General features: G+C 36.2%; 1 protein-coding gene across 2 annotated transcripts in view; it reads left to right on the forward strand.

The window, feature by feature from the left end:
• The window catches only part of LOC106952384 (beta-1,3-glucosyltransferase-like), a 33,931-nt gene that overhangs the window by 12,035 nt on the left and 11,572 nt on the right, over positions 1 to 10,324 (forward strand). For both annotated transcript variants that reach the window (XM_015040463.1, XM_015040464.1), the window contains exons 8-10: positions 1,765 to 1,881; positions 3,184 to 3,253; positions 5,408 to 5,521. In XM_015040463.1, the coding sequence (XP_014895949.1) occupies positions 1,765 to 1,881; positions 3,184 to 3,253; positions 5,408 to 5,521 (301 nt within the window). The remainder of the gene's footprint in view (positions 1 to 1,764; positions 1,882 to 3,183; positions 3,254 to 5,407; positions 5,522 to 10,324) is intronic.

The raw sequence follows: 10,324 nt of genomic DNA on the forward strand, positions 1-10,324 counted from the left end.
ACTCGACCGCATTTGGTCTCGGTCTTGTCTCGGTCTCGGACGCTGAGGACTCAGCATTTTATTTCAAGACCAGTCGAGACCACAACTGTGAAAATATCACTAAACGTACAGCATACTGTCCAGTTTATTTGTTAACGTCTTTGTTTTCAGTGGATGCAAAAGGCACCGATTAAAATCCAACCAATAACGTGACTTGCCAGTTACGTGTTTCTGTTTCTGCTCCCCCTCCCCACCTTTCACTCGCGCGCAGAATAGCAAACATGCAGTGAGTACCATGCCTGCGCATTAAGAAGTCCGACCGTCAGAGGAGTTGTCAGTTCACCGTATGCAGCAAGTTATGACGAAAATAAGTCATTAAATTGTTTTCAATGATAACTATATAGATATACATGTGTTGTCATAGTTTCAAAGTGTATTTAAAGCAGGGTCTGGCTGCAGCTGGAGTCAGCTACAACACACGCCCGTGTAAAACTCACTTAACCGCTAAGTCAGGATGCCATACAACTGTTAATAACAAAGTGTATGATGATCTACGTCATGATTCTATGTTGAAGATTAAATGAAATCTTATGGTAATGACGTCTGGCAGGTTCATGCTAAGCGTATGACGATCTGACCTGACGAATACCCGTTCTTTGTTCTTGTAATGCTCTGCGTACACTGCAGTAGCTATTATTATTTTAATTATGTACGTTGATATTTTTTAAATTAACAAATAACTAAAACACAATAACGAAAGAGCATGCAGAGAATGCACAATGCTCTTTGCTTGTTTTCGTTCAGTGGCAGCTGTAATGTGTGCCATGGTGTCAGACTGCCTGGCTTCATGTAGCAGGAGAGAGGGTGAGAACAGTCACGATGAGCGTCTTGTGCTTGGTTACTTCTTGCTTGTTGTTCCTTGGTCAGTGTTCATAGCTGAACCAGGGCATTGGTTCAATTGCTCTGTTTAATGGTGCAGACAGTGGTGGTTTCTTACATGAGCAATATGGGCAAACGCCCAGGGCATTAACTTTTAGGGATGGCACGAGACCACCTCGGATTGTAGCACAGAGATGGGATATTTAATATTGGTAAAATGTATTAAGTATTTAATATCTAAGAGTTTTTATGGGAATATGGATCTTTCAGATCAATTTGAGAAGCATTTTGATCATATTTTACATTTTATTGTGTCATGTAGCGCGGGCTGCTGGTCTTGGTCTTGTCTTGGTCTCGGGTTAGGTGGTCTTGACCACAACACTGGTTTCCTGTACTTGCAAAAGTATTTTTACCCCTTTCACCCCTGCAATGCAGGTTATTGGAACTTGTGATACTCAGACACCCTAAGGCAGTTTTTACACTTGAGGTGTTTTTTTTTTTTTTTTTTTAACATGAACTTAGGTACAGCTTTTGGATTTTGTATGAAATTTCAAAGACATTTCAAGTAAAAATGAAGAACTTTACTTTCTTGATTTCCATACAAGCTGGAGACATTATTTCTTGCACGTAGCAAACTGTGCTGGAATAATCTAATTGAAATGCAGGCCATTCTTTTTAAAATGTTCTGCACTTGGAAGTTTTCTCCAATGACCTAAAAGATGACTCAGAGAAAGGGCTAGGGTTGTATGAGGAAGAGAACATATTTTTCCAACTTACCTTCTGTTAAATTTCAACATTTGCTACCATTAGATGATGTGAAAATCTACTTTTCACTGTTTCAACTAATTATCCTAATATCCAACATTTGTCTTTCTTTTTGTCACATTTTTTCTAACTTTTTTATAGATTGCTTTGTTTATCTGGGAGGAAGGAAGAGGTCCAAAGCTCACCACAGTTCCAGAGTTTTGTTCAGAGACAAGAGACAACTGTGCAACCAAATTCACAAACTACCTGCCCAACTGTGTATGTGCAACTCTTGTTTTGATTATAAACAAATATGTTGATATAAGAGAATACAAAAAAAATAAATAAACAAATTTAATTAAATAGTAGAAATAACTTTTAAGGGTTTATTGGCATTAGTCTCCTGAAGATGAATAATTCATAATATTCTTGGCAACCAAATTATTGAAACATATTGAAGGTAATCAAACAAACAACATAAGTGGCAGTAATATTTGTTTTGAATGGCATGAAGGCCATTGTTTTTAGTTTTATTTATGCAGAATATTTTTTTATTCCTTTAATGGAAACACTTTCAGCTCCCCAAGCACACTATGTACTAAGCATTTAGTAAATAACAAAACCTAGCAGGGCTACAAAGATTAGCTGATTTAGGACAGAGGTAAAAAAAAAATACAACGTTTATTAATGTAGTCTTATGATATGGATGTTTGGGGCTTAAAAAGAAAACAGACATATTAAGAACTGCTAAACTGTAAACCATGAACGATTTATAAAATCCTCAAATACGTGATTTTGTTTGTGATAATGCAAACCAAATGTCTGCATTAACAGGATATGCCAGGATAGGTTTATTGAGGCATACATACACAGTCATACCCCCTTAGATGTTTTCAGATTTTCTCACATTACCATTGCAAACTTCAAAAATTTTAATGAGATTTTATGTGTTAGACCAACATTAAGTATCTCATAATTGCTTACTGATATTTTCTGATAAAGCTTTGAGGCTTTCCCTGAACAGCTGCGCCATTTTGAAATTAAATTACAGAAAAGGACAATTAATTTTATTAAGGGGTGTCGAGAGAGAGTGGAAAAAATTGTTTATTTCCAAACTATCTCAAATGCCTCTCATCATTTGCTTTCCACTAAATGTTTATTTGCTACTTTGTGTCAGTCTGTGACATAAAATCTTAGTAAAATACATTAAGCTTGTAGTTTAATCAGACAAATCTGTAGAAGTTCAAGTGGTGTGAATGTATTTGAAATTATGTTTGGCACTATGTTTCGGTTGTGGCTTATTGGTCACAGTGAAAGTATAAGTCCTGCGCACCTTCCCCAATGTCATGCCACTTTTTATTTTGTTTTTTAAAATGAAATTATGCTTGGTTTTTTCCCGTTTCCTCAGATAACAAATATGTTAAAACTGTATGCAGTGATACAAGTTTCTCTCAGCAGTTCTTTTCTGTCCAGTTGGAGAGCAAAGATAAATAAATAGAGGCTTTTAAAAAAAATTACTGAATGCCTACAGTTTGTAAACATCTGTATATTTTACACACAGTCTTTCTATTTTTGTTCCAGGGGAGTCCTGTATCAAAGAATAATATATTTGTTGCTGTGAAAACTTGTGAAAAATATCACTCAGTGCGAGGTGAGTATTAAATCTGTGATTCTGTTTGACAATTGTGTACCTCTAACTACTTCTCAGTGACTGTTGTAAAAGCGTCTCAGACACAAATGCTTGGTATATATTCCACTAATGCCTACTGATGCATATTCTATACATACCACATATCATATTGGTACCTTTCTGTCTGACACCTAACTGGGTTAATTTTTTTTTACCAAATATCTACATTTATGTCTATTGTCTGTGGTATGTTTAAACAAGCGCTGCTTAATTTACCATCTAGGGTTAAGATATTTTTTCTAAGTTGAGTTTGCAAAGTGTGATAAATTTCAGCCCTGTGTGATTTTTGGATTTAACAATGGCTCAGTCACTTTTTTTTCCAAGGCTAGCATTTCCTTTCACTTGTTGTTGCTCGCCATTCACACACAATCCCAGTAAAATTAATCAAACTTTAAGATTTAAATGTAGCTAAAGTACAAAACTGATTTCACCTGGCACTGTATTTAATATTTCAACTTTCAGATACATATCTGTTTTCTTTAAAGATGATTACAGGTGAATAGCTTCCAATAACCTCATTTGTTCTCTTTTCTTTCCCTTGTTAATTTAGTACCTGTTGCTAAACGGTTCAGTCAGGTGCAGGCTGCCTATTCAAATTTACATCCTCATCTAAATTTCCTGCTTAAATTTTAGCTGCTTGTGTAATCATCCAAAACACTGGTGTTTTTTTTTTTTTTTTTTTTTCGGGCCATAATGAGCCGACAGGCTATTTTACAGCAATTAACATAATCAGGAGGAGAGTGGAAAGTATTTCATTTGCTTTCTTGTGCGTTGGTTTGAACTCGGCTTATTAGAATTGCATAGCAGAATGTCACAGTGTCCTCTTCACATTTTGATAATACAAAGATGTGTTTAGGAATAAATGAATACAAAATTGGTCCCTCTTGTAATGGATCAAAATTTAGTTTGTTTGATTTAACTCTAATTGAAAGTCATCATCTTGTAGCCTTCATCTTATAGATAACACTTTTATCCAGATTAATATGCAGTGCGAGAGCACTATCCTTTCTGTCCCTTAATTAAAAGCAGTCTTCTGTGATTTAAAGACGCAAGCCTTTCAAGGAGACACTTTGACAGATTTGGTTTAAAAGTGGCAACCATTAATCTGGTTTCAGTCACTGAAGAGCCAGGGTTTCTCACAGTGTATTACAATCCTTGCGGGCTGCCATGCGTTATTGATCACAGTCATTGGTGGTAAGTGTTGATTGTTTTAAAATTTAAAATTTTTAATACGCTAATAATAGTGAAAGCAAAGACGGATTAAGCTAGGTTCATAGTTGATGCATTGAACTGCATCAGCGAACGCCCTTCGCTCTCTTCTACGCTACAGCTGGGTAACCACGGCATAGTTTGTCCTGAATGCTAAGGCTAGTTAGCGTAGCCAACGATGACGTCCTGAACGAATGCGATTGACAGCGCTAAGGCCTTCCATCCTGGCTCTGATTGGTTGTTTTTACTGGGAATGGTGCATTTTTACAGACTGCAATAGTAGCGAAGGTACAGAAGCTTTTTTAGCAGATTATCTGTCTCATACCATTCTGTCATGACATGGTGAAAACATTAAACATTTTTGTAAAGGTTTCATATTGGAACTTTAAGCATACAAATGTTTTCTTATAATTGCCTGTTTTATGTAAAGTTTATTTCAATTTATTTTATTCTTAAATGTGACTGGCATTGCATAGCTTGTTTCAAAGTCCAATGGCTGATTACTTCATTAGGATTTAAGTACAAAAAATATTAAATTTTATTTTTTTGATTGCCTTTTTTGTTGTTGAAGTATTGTCAATAATATCAATCAATCAATCAAATTTTATTTGTATAGCACATTTCAGCAGCAAGGCATTTCAAGGTGCTTTACATAATTAAAAACAAAATAAAAACAGCATGTGACATTGAATAAACGGTAAGAAAGAGAAAGAGATCTTCTAATAACATAATTATCTAGTCATGTTTTCAAATTTCCTGTTAACTTTGAACATTTTTTAACACATAAACACAGTGGGCTGCTGGCTGGCAGCCCCAGTGGCCTTTCCACCACTTAGCAGATTTTCTAGGGGAAACCTGTCTGAGTTTAATGTTGATCTTTTGCTTCTCTTCTCTGCTTCCTCACAGTACCAGTAGTGAAGTCCACCTGGGAAAAACACGCTGTTTATTTAGAGTACTATAGCGACGTTACTGATGCCTCCATACCCACCATCAACCTTGGAGTGCCCAATACTGAGAGAGGTGAACTTACTCACTGCATTTATTGCTTACTGTAAACAAAGATGAACATAAAAGACTTCTATCATAATTTTTTACCACTTCCTCTTTTTCAGTTGTGTTTGGGCCTATAACTCATGAGTTACAGGCTCACACAAAGTTTGAAACAGTACAGTTTTGTCTTTTCTGCCGTTTGTCTTCCCGTCACTGCTACGCTGATACCCACAGGCATCAGGCCTCACAATAACAATGTCATCAAAATAACCTTTTTTAAAACATTTTGCCTCGACTTTCAACTTATTAGATTTGTTGACCCTCATCATTAGGACATTCTGTTCAGGGTTTGGTAGATGTTTACCTGCTGCAAAGCACTATAAATGGGTGATTAGCAGGCCTCTGCAGGACTTGATGGCATGCTGAGCAAGTAATGCCATTATCTGTCTGGATCAGGGACACTTTTAAAACATGCTGCCAGTGGGCAATGAGAACAAATGTTAGGGAACATGGCATCGGACACTGAATTACAAACATTAGCAACTGAACAAAAGTAGTAATAAAAAAAACGAGTCGCATCATGAAGTATATATTTGAATGTTGGATTGTTGTTTTAGAAAAAAAACAGAAATTGCCTGACAAAGCCATTACACAGAGCGTACATATAAAAATAAAAGCAAAACAGCAATAACACATGGCAGAGTTATTTCATGCAGGACAAATCCATCTGCCTTGCTGTCGGAAACAATGAGGTTGACATGGACATTCAAAATATCGAGCTACGAAATGCTTATTCAATGTTTTCTGGCAGAGAAAAACGCATGTATGTCTCCAGTAACTACTGCAAGCAAGGAAAGCAACATAAACAGGAAAATAGTTGGTTGTGATTGGCTAAAGAGCTGGAAAATTGATAATGGGAAGATGTAACTCACTGAAAAATTACTACTGTGTTTTTGAAAACCTGTGGACAGCTCTGTGAGGTGCAAAAGTAGAAACCTGCAGGGGTTCGATACTATCAAGTGCAAACTGAGGTTCAAGTTTGATCATCTGCTTTTCATCCCTTTTTATGTTACTCTTTGTGTCTATATCTGGTGTGCAAAGTGTTGCATAAAAAAAACCATTTGCCACTGATCACCAGTAGCTCCTTTAACACTAATTGTCACATTCACATTTTGTAATTTAATACAGGAAATGTTTAGTTTTTGTTTTGTTTACACAGGTGTATCCCATGGAACTCCCCTGGGACCACATCTGTTCACCATTTATATCATTTTCATTGCAGTTTCATTATACAATTGTAAATTAACTCTTTATGCTGATAATTAAATTCTGCGTTCTTATTTCAACTTGATTCATTCCAATGTAAGTGATCACAATCATCACTATTTCTGTATACGTGTGTGTGTGTGTGCGTGTGTATACCTCAGTACCACTGAAAATCAGAGTTCTCCCTAAATGAGAATTTCAAGTTTTAACAATAGTAATATTGAATAAATGTAAAGTAAATTAATAATTATGTCAAAAAGGCACACAATGAAGAGGAAAGAGTTTATGGAATTTCAATGCAGTAGTTTCTATATCCAGAAATTATGTATGAAAGCAGCCACATGGAGAAAAATAGAGAAACATTTTTATTTCCTCTGAGTTTCTGCTGATTCTAGCACACTTCCATCAGTGTCCATTCTTCTGAGGATTAGTCCTTTCACACAGAAGTGAAGAGATTAGGTGCTAGCTGCTTCCCATTTTCTATACTTTTTTGCAACCTTTTCCTTTTAGTTTTTTTCTTTTATTTCCTCCCACTCTGTTTTTTACTATCTTTGGCTCTGTTCACCAGCCTGAATGAGCTGTTCACAAACGAACCAGTTTACTCAAGGCTGGTTTACTCAACTGAGATATAAATATATACACAAGACACACTATAAAAGCTCTGGAATGTAATTGCTGTCTCCACTTTTGTAATGTCTCAGCCACAGGGCCTTTTTCAGCAGTGTATGCATCTGTACCAAATTTACTGTTTTGTTAATATAATTTCCTCTCCTGTTTTTAATTTGCACAGACAGGAAGTATCTAATTAGTCACTTGAGACTCATAAAGTAATGCCAACCAACTAAAAAAACTGAAGTGAAGGTTACAAGTTTTCACAAAGGATTTCAAACTAACCACAGCATATTTTTACTTCAAGTTGTTCAGATTCATACTGTTCAGTTTCACATAAAGGAAATGGTTAGATATATATTTCTGTTAAACCATAAGGCATTTCTACCTTACATGTGAATATGTACAAATGATGTTTCATAATTTCCTCTGATACTTTATCATCTAATCTAAACTTTATTCAATCCAACGGCTATATTTCTGTAAATCCATTCATGTAAAAATTGCAAACACACCACACATTTTGCACATATGAGCTATGCTGTAAAACTTACAGCAAAGCTGTAGCCACTCTGTTTAAACATAGATAATATTCAGTCACCTCAGCATACCAAATGCTTGTGAGAGCGTTGACTATATTTCTGATTAATTCAAATAATAAATTTTTGATCACTTTTGGGGATGTTTTAGAGTTTCAGAATAAGATAAGGCAATTATTGACTATAGAAAAAACATATAACAGCAAAAAGTTACTTCACTGTCTTTATACTTGATACAGTAAATGTTACATTCCCTATTTTCAGTGAACATGCAATATAAAAAAATATATGCAGCTCTGGAAAAAATTAAGAGACAACTAAAAATTATCAGCTTATCTGGTTTTACTTTTTATATGTTTGAGTAAAATCAAATGCTGATAACAAGTCTCTGAAATTCCAAGCAAAAATTTAGTATTTATTTGCAAAAAATGAGAAGTAACAAAATAGATGCAGTGCTTTCAGACCTCAAATAACACAAATAAAACAAATTTGTGTTCATTTAGAAACAACACTGATGTTTTAACTCAGGAAGAGTTCAGAAATCATTATTTGATGGAATAATCAGTGCAGTGGGCTCTTCATTTTTTTCCAGAGCTGTATGTTATTTATGTACATCATAAACAGTACAACACACAAATCAGGCATAACATTATGACTAGGGCCAAAAAGCAATGGCTAGACAATTATACACATTTTATGAGTTTTATGGGATGTTCCAAGTCTGGAGTTGCCAATATCGGATAAAAGCACGGTCCCAGGATGCAGCAGTCGGAATCGATGGCTCAGGGATGGTTTGAGGAGCACAGCAGGAGATTTTCCTGGCCTACAAAATTTAGAGATCTTAATCCATCTGTGAAAAGTTGAAAAGATGTCAAGCAAAAGGAGGATTTACAGATTATTAGGCAGGTGGCCATAACGTTATGCCTGATCCAATGTAAGATTATAAACGGCTGAAACTCATTTAAACTTACCTCTGTATCGCATGGACCTGTTTTATAATGACTAAACCAAATCATAGAATAGCAGGTCCAGGTGAAAAAGAGACTCCATCCAATTTGCATATTCATAGATCTATGCTAGGAAAAGTTTTAGAGTTACATTCTAGATCACTGTAGAGCGCATGTGTCAAACTCAGCGTTTTATAGGCCCATGATTGACTTATATAGGTTTTGAGCACGAATTGACTACAAACTACATCTCCCACAATGCATTCCGATTGTTACTAGCCAACATTACGGCTTCTCGCCACTAGAGAGCAGCAGAGTCACCTCAAGCTGCTTATTGATTTTCCCAGCGAATAAAACTGAGACATCGACAAGCTAACATCAAAACGTCCAAGAAAAGAAAAATCGATTTACAAGTAAGACTGTGAATGAAGATGTGTGAGTTGGTGTCAGGGCGGCAGGTCACGCTAGACTTTTTTTGTTATCCGTTATCTTGACCGACAACATAAAAAAAAATAAAAAATTGGCCCTGTACTATTTTTATCCGTGAAATTATAATCATATTAACATCGGCTATTTAGCCGCATTTTATGCGGTTTAGTTAATATTCACCGTGAATCCAGATCCCATCACAAATTAAGCAGATAAATGCTTCTCCGTAGTGACAAAAACAGACTGTTGCCCAAATAACTTTTAATAAATTAAATTGAGCGACTTCACTTAAATTAGCATCACTTCACCCGCTGGGGTCTGAACGGACTTCCTCCTGGTCCCCATCTGCAGAAAAATCTGTGCTAATTCATCAGTCAGTTGGATCTGTCTGATCCAAACAGATCAGCTGAACTGAGTGTTTTACCCTGCGGGGTCCGGTGTGCGCTTTAAGGATTTTATTTATTTTTTTTTTCGCTTCTCCGAAACGGACAGATGTCACGTCTGCAGCTCCTCCAGAGCACCGCTCTCCTTGGTAACGTCCACCAAGAAGGCTCCATTTGTTAAATCCGCTGGATGAGTTACTCTCAGCAGTTTCTTATTCTTCGCAGCGGCGGAGCCGCGTCCGCAGTGGTTGAGCAGCACGCAGTCTAATTAACTTTTGCATCGTCATTTATTTCCTCAAGATAAACTGCCGGCACCTCAGATGGATTAGCACAACGTTGCAGTCTCTTTAGTTTTCTCTGGTCTGTAATGGAGACTTGAATTTAACGCGCCATTTCAACCAAAGGTTTGTAATGCGCTTCCTAACCAGACGCTCCAAAGCGTCCGGTCCATCACTATTCAACACGCTGTCAGCTCCCGGTCAGAAAGACGCATTTAGTTCAGAGTCCATGAGATGATATTCAGAAAGGATTTTTTTAATTAATTGATTTCAGTTGCCTCTGAGACTAAATCTGTGACTTGTTTTTATTATTTGCTTGCTTACCTTTAAATACTGATTTAAATATTGTAATTTTAAAACTGAGCAGTAATTTATACATCCA

This window comes from Poecilia latipinna, unplaced genomic scaffold, assembly GCF_001443285.1.
Source record: "Poecilia latipinna isolate Pla-1442-1.1 unplaced genomic scaffold, P_latipinna-1.0 Scaffold510, whole genome shotgun sequence".
Classification (NCBI taxonomy): domain Eukaryota; kingdom Metazoa; phylum Chordata; class Actinopteri; order Cyprinodontiformes; family Poeciliidae; genus Poecilia; species Poecilia latipinna.